The sequence below is a fragment of the Marmota marmota genome, unplaced genomic scaffold, assembly GCF_001458135.2.
Source record: "Marmota marmota marmota unplaced genomic scaffold, marMar, whole genome shotgun sequence".
Taxonomy (NCBI): Eukaryota; Metazoa; Chordata; class Mammalia; order Rodentia; family Sciuridae; genus Marmota; species Marmota marmota.
Window position 1 is genome coordinate 829935 of NW_025999853.1, and position 14714 is coordinate 844648.

The following is a 14714-nucleotide window of genomic DNA, read 5'->3' on the forward strand; positions in this document are numbered from 1 at the left end:
CTCGGGCCCACCGGCAAGGAGGTGCACGGTGAGCGGCGCGAGCGGCCGGCTCTGCCCAGCCGCTCGTCGCGGGGGACCTGGCGCGAGTTACTGGCCCCTTAGAACCGACCTCCGACTCCCCCTTTCCGGCAGCTTGGAGTCCTCCGACGGCTGGCTTAGAGCCCAGGGTGACCCTTTGGTCTCCTTTCAGTGATAATAATTAGTATAGCTGCTAAGGACTTTTTCTAAAAAAAGTCTTCCTGCTCGGAGCCGGTCTCTCCAGACTCCCCGCACTTTATAATTCCTGAGAAGAGATTTTCCACGACTGCGGGTTTTATTAGTAGATAATAATACGGGATTCTGAGAATACTTTCATCATCAGAGAGAGGGGAGGCTAGAGCCTATAGCTAGGTTGTACCTGCTTGCTTAAGTGCACAGACTCCTCTACCACACTCAGCCTTTTGGGGAAACTACAGGCCTTTCCAGCCTCGGTTTTCCATGTGTAAAATGGGTATAATACCTGCTTTACAGGAATGTTGCAAGAGCCAAGTAAGGTACCGAATGTCTTGAGGCAGGCTGTCTACATCTACCACTGAGTACATCCTGGCTCCTAAATCCTATATTTTGTGTGTGTGTGTGTGTTTGGTGCTGGGGATTGAACGCAGGGCCTTGTGCATGTGAGGCAAGCACTCTACCAACTGAGCTATATCCCCAGCCCTAAATCCTCTGACCATTTGACTTTCTTATCTTCACAATGAGATGTATTAGATCAGATATACCCTCTTGACTGATTCTTTGTAATCCTCACTAGAACTCTTTGAGAAACAGAAATTGTGACCATTTTAGTGATGAGGATCAGAGAAATTGTCTTCCTCCAGGTCACGTAGAAAGTGCATGTGCTGATATTAGAACCCAGGTCAATCACACTGAAAACTCCCGCTCTCAGATGTCTACCATATTGTCTTCTACCTTTTATGAATGACACTGAAACCAGGTCCTGAGATAGTAATAATATCGATATTTAGGATCTCCTCAAACAAACTATGATTAACCCATTTGTTGGTGTTGTGAAAATTAAAATGCGGGACATGGTGGTGCACACCTGTAATCCCAGTGACATGGAGTCTGAGGCAAGAGAATTGCAAGTTCGAGGCCGGCCTTAGCAACTTAGCCAGGCCCTAACCAACCCAGTGAGACCCTGTCTTAAAATAAAAAATAGGGGCTGGGGTTGTGGCTCAGTGGTAGAGTGCTCGCCTAGCACGTGCAAGACCCTGGGTTTGATCCTCAGCACCACATAAAATAAAATGAAGATTATCGTGTCCAACTACAACTAAAAAATAAATATTTTAAAAATAAAATAAAAAAATAAAAGGGGGCTGGGAATGTGGCCCAGTGGTTAAGTGCTTCTAGGTTCCATCCCTGGTACCAAAAAAAAAAGGAGCTATATATATTATGAGGTACTACATGGATGTAAGGATTTGTTATATCTGAGTTGCAATTTTTCGATCATTTCTCTGATGATGAAGGCATTGATTTCTATTAGCTCTAATATAGAAGTAGTATCATTAAAGGGGAGTATGTTTCCATTTGGAATTACCAAATTTAGGTAAGTCATTGGGAATGACCTGTTTGGGGAGGGGAATAGAAGATGATTGGTATAGTCAGTTCCCAAGAACTTCCATGTAAATCACCTCATTTTGCATTTGCAGCCATTTTGAGCTGGCAGGGCAACTCACCCTTGTTTTTCAGATGATAGAATGAGGAAAGGCCGTGGGGTGTTAACCAGCTCACTCAAGGTCAAACCCAAAAGTCAGAATTGCTACACAAAGTGGCCTTTGCTGTGGCTGAGGTGCGGTTCAAGTTTCTCCTTGTTCCCCGTGTGGTGTTGTGTACCCTGGCACCTTTACTTCCTTTTTTTTTTTTTTTTCTTTTTGTTACTAGGAATTGAACTCAGGGGCCCTTAACCACTGGGCCACACACCCAGCCTTTTTTATATTTTATTTAGAGACAGGGTCTTTCTGAGTTACTTAGGGTTTCACTAAATTGCTGAGGCTGGCTTTGAACTCGAGATCCTCCTGCCTTAGCCTCCTGAGCTTCTGGAATTACAGGCATGCGCCACTGCGCCTGGCTGTTTCCTTTAGATACTGTGGTGGTTAAAGGGTGAATTAAGGAGGAATAGAACTAGTAAGCCCTCCTTGTAAGTCATGACTTTTTTTTTTAATGGGCATTTCTTATTCTCGTCACAGCTTTGAAGAGACTGAGGGACTCTGCCAATGCCAACGATGTGGAAACAGGTGAGTGTGTACTGTGGGTCCAGCTCCAGGGACCTGTGGGCTGCTGGGGAGGGGAAGGGCCAGGAATCAAAACCTGGGAAGACGCCGCCAGTTGGCCTGTTATTCGTTCTCTGGCTTTGTAGTCATTTTGAAGAAAGTAAGACAGCTTAAGTACTCACTCCCCTTGCTCCTTGTCACCTGGAACCGCCTGATCATGGCATCTTGGACCTGTGGGTCCCCTGTTGCTGGGGACCACGTCTGCTTTTGCACCCAGCACAACTCTCAGCAAGAGCTTTTGAACTTCAGGCTAATAGGAGTGAACTTACCTGCCAGGTGCCATCTGCCACCTCCAGCTGCTCCATGAGACTCTGGTCCTCAGATCAACTTGTGTGGTTGACAAGGCGTGGGCAGGGCCCTCACAGGACTCAGGGGACTGCTCTCCTGCATTCACTAGGTGGTGGCGGCAGCAGCAGCAGCGTGGAAGGCATCTAGACAGCTTCTAGGACAGAAGAAGTTAACTGTGTCCACTGGCTTAATTCTCCCTGTGAGTCAGGGGAAAGTGGTGCATTAGTTTTCTATCTGCTTTAACAGAGTACCCAAATGTAGTGGCTTAAGCCACATGAATGTATTTTCATGTAACTCCATAGGTCAGCAGTCCAACAGGGTCTCACTGACCAGGCTAAAATCTGGTGCCAGCTGGGCTGCATCTCTTTCCAGAGGTTCTGGGGAAAACGTGTTTCGCTGACTTTTCCAGCTCCTGGGGGCCCCTACGGTCCTTGCTTTGAAGTCTCTTCTACTGTCTCCAACTCCAGCTAAGAAGAGTCCTTCTAACCCTGCAGGTTCTCTGATGCTTGAAGCAGGGGAAGATTCTGATTTTAAGGACTCACAGGTGATTAGATTAGACCTGGATAATCCAAGATAATCCCTGCATCTCAAGGTCCTCAGCCTTGGTCAAATATGCAAAGTCCTTTTGGACACCTAACATCTACAAATTCTAAGAATTAGAATGGGGCATCTTGGGGGACCATTATTCTGCACATCATTCTGCTTTGGTGGTAGGATGCTGTGGTCAGCAGCTCAACTGTGAGCACCGATGACGAACTGTGGGTCACAGGCGCCCACTCGCAGCAGGGGTGAGGGCAGGTGTTGCCCAATGGGCTTCAGACTCTCCCCCTGCTTCTGGCACAGCAGTGGTCGGCAGGTCTAGCAACTGGAGGGGTTTCAACTCTCTTCACTTTGGTCTTTTTTCCATGAACTTTAATATTTTGGAATATTCAAGCAGCAACCTAAGATAGTTCCTCAATGAAAAACAGTAACCATTGTGTTTTTAATATCTCCAGTGTATGACCAGAGAATGTTTAATAACACTCACCTCCCACAGAAAGTTCAGTCTATCTTAAATCAGGTGGTTTTAGTACTTTGATAGAAATTCTGTAATTTTCCATTCAGAGCCTGTTAGATTTACCTGAAGGACTCAATGGTGTTTTTCACCATTACTTTTTTTTTTTGGTACCAGGGATTAAACCCAGGGGCACTCAACCACTGAGCCACATCCCCAGCCCCCACCCTTCTTTTTAGTTGTAGACAGACACAATACCACAATATCTTTATTTAATTTATTTATTTTTATGTGGTGCTGAGGATTGAATCCAGCGCCTCACACGTGCTAGGCAAACGCTCCACCACTGAGCTACAATCCCAGCCCTTTTTTTTTTTTTTTTAATATCGTATTTAGAGACAGGGTCTTGCTAAGTTGCTTAGGGCCTTGCTAAATTGCTGAGACTGGATTTGAACTTGTGACTCTCCTGCCTCAGCCTCTGGGCTGGGATTACCGTTTGCACCACTGCGCCTGGCTCACCATCATTTTCATGGCATTTATGGTGAGCATTTCTGTTCGTTCTGAACATGTTGGGTTTTATAAAATTTAACAATTATAATGAACATACAGTTTATATCCTGTTGTTATTGTCAAGTCATAAATGATTTTCTATGAGTTCCTGATCACTTAAAGTATGTTGAGGATGAAAATAACAGCTGCACTTAAAATGTTTCGGAAGTTATAAAAACATACAAGAAAAATATCCATACTGTTAGCAATGGATCTGATTGCTGTTCATTTTTTTTATAATTTTTCTTTTTTCATATATATATTTTGTTAGTTGTAGATGGACACACAATATCTTTATTTATTTTTATGTGGTGCTGAGGATCAAACCCAGTGCCTCACACACATGCAAGGCAGATGCTTTACATAAGCTATAGCCCCAGCCCTGCTGTTCATTTTTTTTTTTAATATCTTTATTTTGCTTATTTATTTTTATGTGGTGCTGAGGATCGAACCCAGGGTCTCACACGTGCGAGGTGAGTGCTCTACTGCAGAGCCACAACCCCAGCAGTGCGTGCGCGTGCATACACACACACACACACACACCCTGTTCATTTTTTATGGTGGCCAGGATTGTGGCTCAGGTAGAGCGCTTGCCTAGCACATGTGAGGCACTGGGTTCAATATAAATAATAAAATACAGGTATTGTGTCCAACTACAACTAAAAAAATAAATAATAAATAAAAATATTTTGTTGGTATCTGTCCAGTCCCTTTTCCTGTGCATAGAAATTTTCTTTTTGGGGGCTGGGGATGTGGCTCAAGTGGTAGTATGCCCGCCTGGCATGCGCAAGGCACTGGGTTCGATCCTCAACACCACATAAAAATAAAATAAAGATATTGTGTCCACCTAAAACTAAAAAAAAAAAAAAAAAAAAATTTCTTTACGGGTTTAAAACGGCTATGTACACTTTTTTGTAGCCCACATAATATTTTGTATATTATAAACATAGTCTGTGTAACCATTTGTTTTATCAAAATGCAAATATCTCACCAGGTGTAGTCGCACACACCTGTAATCCCAATACTTAGGAGGCTGAGGCAAGAGGGCTGCAAGCTCAGGGCCAGCCTCAGATATTTTAGCAAGGCCCTAAGCACTGTCTGGAGGGACCCCAGCGCTGCTGTCCCCCCGCTGGAGACTGAAGCTCAGCTAACACTGCTGCTGTCCCCTTCCTCCCCACCCTGGTGGTGTCAGTGCAGCAGCTGCTGGAAGATGGCACCGATCCCTGTGCAGCTGACGACAAGGGCCGCACGGCTCTCCACTTTGCCTCCTGTAACGGCAATGACCAGATTGGTGAGTCCTGGGAGGGCCTGGGACTGGGCAGTGGGGGAAGCTGCCGCCTGCACAGCGGGGCTACAGGGAGAACCGGACAGGAAGGAACCTGGCACCACAGCCCCCTGCCCCTTCACCTGTGGAACCAGCACTGCCAGATGGGGAAGGACCATGAGTGACTCTGAGGGAGGAGTCCGCTGGCGGGGACAGAGCCCTAGACAACTGGCAGCTTTCCTCAGGGAGGTAGCAGGACGGCTGTTTTTGGTTTTAAATGTGGCGCAGCTTCAAACAATGAACCGTGCCGTGTCCACCCCTGTCCAGTCATCAGCTGTCTCAGCTCCTGGCAGCCCCACACCCTGTCTAGATCCCACCAGGCTCTCACCCTGTCTAGACCCCGTTCCCTGCCGTCTGGGCTGGGCTGCTTTTGAATTTCATATGAACAGAAGCACACAGCTGGCCCTCCTCTGGACACACCCTCAATCAAAGTTACATGGGGCGGTTCATCCAGGCACAAATGTTGTGCGGGTCAGTAACTTGTCCTTTCTTGTTCTGGTTACTACCTGGCTGTGTGCTCTTCCCCAGTTCACCTGTCTGTTGAGGGACATGTGCATGGTTTCCAGGTCTGGGCAATAGAGAATAAAGCTGCCGCAGACATTCTTGGACTTGCATTCGCTGCTTGACTCTGCGGGGTGCAAGCCCTGGAGAGGGAGTGGAAGCACCAGGGTGGACGTACCAAACTCTTCCCTAAAGTGGACGTCCCAGCCCCCCTTCCCCTCCTGCCAGCAGTGTCCCACATTGTCTCCCTCCCTCCCCATGCTTACTGCCAGTTCTTTTTAAATTTTAACAGCTCACAGTGGTTTAATTTGCATTTCCCTGCTGACCAGTGATATCGAGCACCTCCTTATGTATTTACTGGCCATTTGTAGGTCCTCTCATGTGAAGCATCTGTTCAAGTATTTTTGTCTGTTTTCTAAACAAGTTTAGACATTTTTTTTTTTAGAGAGAGAGAGAGAGAGAGAGAATATTTTAATATTTATTTTTTAGTTATCGGCGGACACAACATCTTTGTTTGTATGTGGTGCTGAGGATCGAACCCGGGCTGCACGCATGCCAGGCGAGCGCGCTACCTCTTGAGCCACATCCCCAGCCCCAAGTTTAGACATTTTTATATGAAATTTTATTCTCGGCATTTTTAAAAAGTGATTATAATTTTATTTTAAAATTTTTAGGCATTCTTTCTATATTCTAGATATGTATCCACTATTAGTGCCCTTCTCTCTGAGTTTACCTTTCCCTTCTATGAGTGGTATCTTTTTTGGGGGGATGGGTAGGTATTAGGATTGAACCCAGGTGCTTTATCACCAAGTTATATCCCTAGCACTTTTTACTGTTTATTTTGAGATAGGGTCTCCCTAAGTTGGAGAGGCTAGCCTTGAACTTGTGATCCTCCTGCCTCAGCCTCCCAAGTTTCTAGGAACACAAGCATGCACATAGCACATACCACTACCTACAGAGCTATATCCCCAGCCATGAGTGGTATCTTTTTTTTTTTTTTTAATTTTATTTTATTTTATTAGTTTTTGGCGGACACAACATCTTTGTTTGTATGTGGTGCTGAGGATAGAACCTGGGCCGCACGCATGCCAGGCGAGCGCGCTACCTCTTGAGCCACATCCCCAGCCCTGAGTGGTATCTTTTAATGAACACAAGTTCTTAATTTTAACGAATCTAGTTGATCAGTCTTTTGTTTTGTTATGTTTAGTATTTTTGTGATTTTTACAAAATCTTAGCCTATCCCAGGGTCATGAAGATATTCTCTGGTTTTCTTCTAGAAGCCAGGCTATTCCACCTCTCACAGTTAGGTCTGTGGTACCTCTGGAATTAGTTTTTGTGTATGGTGTGAGGCTCAGTCCAGTGCTCCCACACAATGTCCTGGACCCAGTTGACCTTCCTGAGTATCCAGTAGGGTAACTGGCAAACCCTGGCAATACCACAGGCACCCCTGAGGTGACCCGAGACTGTCAAGAGGGGATGTCATTTACTGAGTTCAGCATCCTCAGTTGGCCTATTTCTCACTATGGCACTTGGTCAAGGGAGGAGAAGAAAATGACGTGGGCAGCCTTCTCTAGTAACTTCCTGACCCCTAAAAATAGCCCCCTTGCACTTGTGTGTGCTAAGGGGCCCTCCTGGGATCTTGAGTTCCCGGATCTGAGGGTCCTGCACGTGAACCCCATTGAGTGGTGATAAAATGAATGAATGAAACGACATTGGGAACCGGGTTTACAAATTCAGCATCCCGCACTGAGCGAGACTCAGCCAGCCGAGGGGACTGGTCCGGGGCGGAGAAGCCGCTGACAGCTCCCTGGGTTTTCCTGTTTCTAGTGCAGCTGCTCCTGGACCACGGGGCCGACCCCAACCAGCGAGACGGGCTGGGAAACACGCCGCTGCACCTGGGTAAGTCCTCAAGTGTCTTCAAGACACCTGTATTAAAATACATCCTACTGTCACTTGTAACTAAGAAGAAGAACAATAAAGACCCTGTGTAGCACAGACATGCTCCTGAGATGGAGGGTCTGGGGTCCTGCTGGCTCCCAGCATCAGGGAACAACCTGAGCGTCCAGGCCCCACTTCCCAGCAGCCTGTCTTCCGTAGACCATCCAATCCCTCTGCAGTTGGCGGTGCCCTTGGCAGAGCCCATGTAGCAGCCTTGACCTGCCAGCAGCACCTGTGGGAGTGTCGGGAGGCCTTGGCCTCGCTCTGGCCTTGCTACTGACTTGTGGCTTGTGAGGCCTCAGTTTCCCCAGCCGCACAGGGAGGGAGGTGGGCTGGATTGCCGAGTGCTGCCCGTCGGCTGCCCTGGGGACACCTCGTGGGAGCTACAGCTTGGCACAGGCTCACTTGGAGCCACAGCCCTGACCCCTGCACTCAGTGCTCCCGCTCTGACGTCTCTGTTCCTCCTCAGCGGCCTGCACCAACCATGTCCCTGTCATCACCACACTGCTACGAGGAGGTATGTGGTCCCCTCTCCTGCCCCTCCTCCCTCACCCTCACCCCCAGTGTGCTCACCTCTGCCTCTCCCCCCAGGAGCCCGTGTGGATGCCCTGGACCGAGCTGGCCGCACGCCCCTGCACCTGGCCAAGTCGAAGCTGAACATCCTACAGGAGGGCCATTCCCAGTGCCTGGAGGCTGTGCGGCTAGAGGTGAAGCAGGTGAGTCCAAGGCCCTGCGCAAGCCCTGTGCAAGGCCTTGCTCGCCACAGACACCCTGCCTCTGGCCTCCGGGCCCCTGATCATCTCGAGTTAGCCCCAGAAGGCTCCTGCTCTGCTGTGCCTTTGGCAGCAGAACCCAGGTCGAGGGTGCCAGGTGGCTCAGCCGGCCCCCCTCTTCCAGATCATCCACATGCTGAGGGAGTACCTGGAGCGCCTGGGGCGGCACGAACAGCGGGAGCGGCTGGACGACCTCTGCACCCGCCTCCAGATGACGAGCACCAAAGAGCAGGTGAGCACCCTTAGCGGTCCAGCCGGGTGTGACAGCCTTGACGCCAGTCCAGCCCTAGTCCAGCCCTGCTCCAAGGCCGCCAGACCCTCGTATCAGAGAGAGGCTGTGCCTGTGGTCACAGCCTGCCATGCCCCTCCCAGCCTCGTCCCCTTCCTTTGAAGGTGCAATGGCTGGGATGTGTTCCCCAGCCATGCTCTTGGTGGCAGCCTGAGGCCACCTAGTGTCAAGGATCAAGCCCTTGGTAAATTATTCCATAGTCAAGAGAAGCCTCCAGGTGCCCTGGGAGGAAAGGCATGCCCGGGGCGGAGCCTGTGGTACGGGGAGGCCAGGGAGCCTGGCACCTGGACCAGAGCCTGGGTCTCCTCCTACAGGTGGATGAAGTGACCGACCTCCTGGCCAGCTTCACCTCCCTCAGTTTGCAGATGCAGAACATGGAGAGGAGGTAGCGAGGGAGGCCCCCGCTTCCTGCTCTGCCACTGCCCCCCGCCCCTCTGATCTCTCATTACAAAGAAAAGCTGGGTTTCTGGGACTTTGCGCTACACTTCTCTGGTGAGGACCTTGCCCTCGCCCTCAGAGGCCAGGGGCAGAAATGTTCTCCCCACCACCTCAGAACTGCTCCCAACCATAGTCTCTGTCCCATCTCTGCGGGCCGGGACCACAGCCCCTAGCTGCTGCTCCAGCTCCCACAGCACCAGCCAGCTCTGCAGCCACACGCACACGCTGGCCCTTCGTGCTGTCCTGGTGGGCCTCACGCATCCCAGGGCCTCCCGGGGCCCTGTCCGGCCCCGAGGCCGAGCCTTCTCTATGCACCTTCCCAGCCTAGGGCTTGTTGCCGTTAGCTGACTTGGGGCAGGCACCCTCAGGCACCCCCTGCCAGCAGGCTCCATGGGGGCCCTTGTCTGTCCCTGTACCTTTTTCTGGTGCTTAGGTTTAGGCTCATCCCAACTTTCAAGGAGACAGTGCAGGGAGTTCTCTGGTTGGAACAGAGGGTTGGTGACATCCAACAAGGTTAGGAAGGACCCTGCCGAACCCAGAGCAAAAAATCTCCACTCCTTGCCCTCTCGGTCACTGAAACACCAGGAAGGTAAGACGGCTCTGCAGCCTGGTTGTCCTAAGCTGATGGTAACCCAAGGTGCCCAGGCCTCAGGTCAGGAGCCTGCAGACAGGTTTCGTGGGTGCAATGAAGTCCAGGGTCTTTACCGAGAGCAGTGATCCCAGACCACCCAGGTGGGCCGGGTACCATCACAGAGACCCTTGGAAGAGGGAAGCAGGAGGTGAGAGCAAGTGGGTGTGCTGACGGAAGCAGGACGTTGAAGAGGGAAGGAGTCGAGAAGGAGTCACAAGCCAAGGAATGCAGGCCACCTCCAGAAGCCATGGACTGTCCCCCAGACTTCCAGAAGGATGGCGCTGCTGACACCTGGACTTTAATTCAGTGAGACTGATTTTAGATTCCAGCCTCCAGAACTATAAGAGAATAAATTTGCATTCTTTGCTCAGTGTGTGTGACTTGCTGTGGGGTCCCGGCACACCAGTGCTGTAGGCTGTAGCCGAGGCTCAGCAAACCCCAGAGGGCTTCATCCTCCAGGCCCCACCCCACTGTGGACAGGCACAGGCAGGGCCCCTCAAGGCAGGGATCTGCTGTAAGGAAACCAAAGACCCCTTGGCCTGCCCCCTCCAAGGAGGCATTTGGCCACAACTTCAGATGATCAGGCCACAGCTCGTCTGGCCTGCCCACTTGCCCTCTTGCCAGATTAGAAGCCCTGACGACTTTCAGAGGCCCCAGCTTGGTGTGCTTCAGGTCTGAATTGAACTCTAGGACTCAGCTGCTCCTCAGACCCTGGAGAAAAGGGGTGTGAGGTACTGGCCAAGCCCAGGGTTGCCCCCAGCAAGCTGTGGGAGGAGAAGCCAAAGCCCGTGTTGGCAAGGCCAGGGAGTCGGGGTGCTGCGGTCCCCAGGAGGGGATGCGGGGGGGAGGGGGAACACTAGGTTTCCATGGATCTCAGGCTGCTGCGAGCACAGTGCGAATCCAGGGGTCAAGTCTTGGTGGGAGTGGCCTTTCTCCCTTCTACAGTCAGGTGACACTCTGCAGTGAGCTTGCCTTTTTCCAGGGGCTCCCCTTGGACCTTGGCCATGGCTCAGGGTGGGCAGGGCAAGAGGGAGTGGACCTCGATCAGCGGGGCCCTTTCTTGGTCCCAGCTTCTCTAGGCCTCCTCCCCCCTCCTCCTCTGACCATTCCGCAGAGTTGAAGCACAAAGGCCGCTGAACTTCAGGTGCAGGAGTTCAGTTAGGGGGCCCTTAGGAAGGCACGAGCCCTCCTGTAGGCTGGACAGACAGGCCTGAGACCAGTGACACCACCTTGTACCTGCAGAGTCGCGTGTGCTAGGACCGCGAGACTGCCCCAGGAGACTGGGCACGTTCCCAGGACAGCCTGACTGACCCCTCACAGTCCTGGGCCCTGACAAGCCAGGCCCAGCAGGGACACCAGGGCAGACCTCCTGCTGCATCTTCCACCCGGAGCCCCAGGCGGCGGAGAGCCAAGGCAACACCTGTCACTGTCCCACCCCTTCCAGCCACAAGCCATGCAGACGGTGACAGAGGGCCTGATAAGTCAGTCATTAAACACTCACCAGCCAGCTGACCAGCCTTGCCAGAAATATCCCAGCCAGGATATTTCCGATAACTTCAAATCTGTCTGAAAAACCAGCCAGATGAAGTCGGCTCCAGACACTGGAGTGAGTCAGAAAACACCCAAGTGGTCCCGAGTGCTGGGCAGGGCGGGCAGGAGAGCACGCGGCCGGCGGAGGGTGTCCTCACAGTTAGTTGGTTGCCAGCTCTGCAGCTGCTGCCCTCATGGCAGTGGGTGGAGCAGAAAGGAGCTCCGCAGGAGCTGAGCCCCCTCCGGTGAAGACTGCCTCACACGCCCTGGGTCACCCGTGTGAGCCCTGTGTGCTAGCTGGCCTTGCTCCAGGTGGCCTTGCTGCCGCTTAGAGGGAAGCAGGTTTGCCAGGGTCACCCCACCAGGTTGCTGGAGCTAGAACCTGATCCACCCCGAAGTCCCCACTGTTTCCACCATGTTGGCCTCTAGAGCCCTCTCACACGCAGGGGGACATTTGCTCACATGCAGGGTGACGTTTGTTGAGTTACTCTGCCCTTTATCCAAGCCCTTTGGTTTAATATTTGCAATAAGATGTTGTCACTATTTTATGTATCCTCCATCTTGGAAGAAAGAGAGAAAGGAACTGGCTTGAGGTCAGGCAGAGGTGCCTGGGCCAGGTTGAGCATTCCTTCTGCCAGGTTTCCAAATCCCAGGGTCCCCAGTGCTTCTGGGACATACTTGGTGGGGACTGTTGGACTGTGCTAAGTGAATCCCTGTCTCTGTGATCATTCAGTGTTCCCAGACAGGGAGGGTCTGACCCTTCCCTGAGCACATGACACCCCATACTCAGGGGACAAGGCAGGCACCTTGTCACCTAGGGAAAGAGGATGATATGAGGTGATGGAGCTGGGCTGGATCTGGAGTGGTCCCTGATGATCTTTGGTAGGTGGGAGAAGGGACAGTCTGAGCCAGGCCTAGGTACCCAGTAGGCTGAGAGGCTGGCTAGGTCCTGAGGTCTGAAGTTTCTCCACAGGCAAAAAGCAGATAAGGCAGGCTGTCACCTCCACCCTGGGGGCTAGATGCATCCTTACCCCAGAGCAGGTACCCAATGCTCCAGCTCTGGCTGTGACCTCAGTCTGGGGTAAAGCCCCCCTTGAGAAAGTCCTCCCCACCAGAACAGTCTGCTCCCCAGACCGCATCAGACATGGAGTCCACCCTGGGGTAAGGAGGCCGATGATGTCTGGGGTAATCCCAACAAAGTCCCTCACCAGGCCTGGGGTGCACACCTATAACCCCAGTGGCTCTGGAGGCTGGGGCAGGGGGATTGTGAGTTCAAAGCCAGCCTCAGTAACTTAGCAAGGCTGAGCAACTCAGGGAGACCCTGTCTCTAAACAAAATATTAAAAAGGGGCTGGGATGTGGCTCAGTGGTTTAAGTGCCCCTGGGTTCACATCCCAGTACCCCCCCCCAAAAAAAAAGTCCCTCGCTCTGGGTATTACAGCCCCTAGCTCCCATGCTAGCCCCGAAGCTCACACTGGACCTTGGGGCCTGCAAGAAGATGTGACCAGCTTCTGTAAGTAGAAAACAGGCCGGGCAGGTAGGTAAAGGGGGCTGGTAAAGGGGTCTTGCCTGGCACCCCAGATGAGGACTCCAGGACTCTCTTGTGCTGTGCCCACAGAGCAGTCACTCTGACCCATGTGAACTTGGCAAATTTCTGTGGCTTTGGAAGCCCAGGAGGTTGGTCCATGTCACACAGGCATTTGGGGGTAGATCTGCCCAGTGGGCAGAGGCGATGGGTTGAATCTCCTCAGTTGGACTCAAGGGCCTCCATGGGATAAGGATGAACAGACAGGGAGCCCCCAGGTGAAGGATCCCCAGCGCCTCTGATAAGACTCTGCTCAGTCAGAGCTCAATTCTGCAGGTCACTGAGACCCAGGGAAGTCATGGCTACAAAGTGCAGAAGCCAGGATCCCAACAGAGCATGGCTCCAAAGCCAGTGCTTCCCCCACACGGTCCTGGCTCTGAGCTGGCCTCCCAGGCCCAGGTTCCCTGAGCCAGAGCTTCCCAGCATCACGACCACCAGAGGACCGCGGAGCACCCAGAGGCACTGCACCCTGGTGCTGACTCTCTTTCTCCTGCTGCAGCCTCACCCCCACTACACAGGCCACTTAACTTGGTACCAAGCAAATGCCTCAGGCTGGGCATGTGGCCCTCGCCTGGAATCCCAGCTACTTGGGTGGCTGAGGCAGGAGAATCCCAAGTTCAAGGCTAAGTTGGCAACTTATGGAGACCCTGTTGCAAAATAAAATATAAAAGACCTGGGGATGTGGTCCCCTGCCTGTGCCTCAAGTGTCACCCAGGCATTTTGGACTCATCCTTGTTTCCTAAGAAAGGAACTGACCTTGAGGACTCCTGAACCAGGCTCCCAGTAGCCAGCAGCCCCGCCCCCACACACCCATGGCCCTCCTTGCACCTCACCTGTGGCTGGAGGGGAGACCTGTGGGCCTGGGCTTCTCTGGAGGCCGAGAGCCCCTCCCGGTGGTGTCCCACTTCCTTCATGCCTCCAGGGAGCGGCTCTTCTGGGTTTTCATGGAGTTCTGTTCAGGACTTGCCCTTCCCTCACAGCTGATTTGAATGTAGTTTTCCATTTCTATTTATTTGCACAATTAAAATTAAAAATTAAATATTAGCTGGGTGCGTGGCACACACGGGCAATCTCAGTGGCTCAGGAGGCTGAGACAGAGGATCATGAGTTGTTCAAAGACCAGCTTCAGCAACGGCCAGGCGCTAAGCAACTCAGTGAGACCCTGTCTCTAAGTAAAACACAAAACAGGGCTGGAGATGCGGCTCAGTGGTTGAGGGCCCCTGAGTTCAATATCCAGTGCCCAAAAAAAAAGCTCAGCCCAACAGCTGGAGTCCTTAAACCAGAAACAGCTTCACCTGTGCTCCGCCTGCCCCCCACCCACACCATTCTGCATGCAGCCAGCGGCTCACAAATGAGGCCTTCATCAGGGCTGAGGCACTGCTGTTCATTAATGGAGAACTTCAGGGTGGTTAATTGGTATTTGTTTCCCAGGTCCACGCCTCCAGGCTAATAAATGGCCCTGTTCCTGCCAGCCACAGCAGGGCTGCTTAACAAGGCTGTTCCAGGGCCCTCCCCTTACCTGCTCTAGCCAGGGTCAAGGGTAGCCCTGCCATGGTCGCTACACGG

At 51.9% G+C, this 14714-nt stretch overlaps 1 protein-coding gene across 5 annotated transcripts; it reads left to right on the forward strand.

Moving 5' to 3' along the window:
* Positions 1–10404, forward strand: Ankrd54 (ankyrin repeat domain 54). Of its 5 annotated transcripts, none has more exons than XM_048801646.1 (8): positions 1–28; positions 2226–2273; positions 5338–5431; positions 7793–7864; positions 8373–8420; positions 8495–8619; positions 8801–8908; positions 9280–10404. In XM_048801646.1, exons 2-8 carry the CDS (start codon positions 2253–2255, stop codon positions 9352–9354), a joined length of 543 nt encoding a protein of 180 aa, XP_048657603.1. In that variant the 5' UTR covers positions 1–28; positions 2226–2252; the 3' UTR covers positions 9355–10404. The 5 variants fall into 5 exon arrangements, with proteins under 5 accessions (XP_048657603.1, XP_048657607.1, XP_048657592.1 ...); XM_048801635.1 differs by lacking the exon at positions 1–28 and adding an exon at positions 3007–3141 and having other exon boundaries at positions 2247–2273; positions 5333–5431; positions 7798–7864; XM_048801632.1 differs by lacking the exon at positions 1–28 and adding an exon at positions 3007–3141 and having other exon boundaries at positions 2247–2273.
* The last annotated feature ends 4310 nt before the right edge of the window (positions 10405–14714 follow it).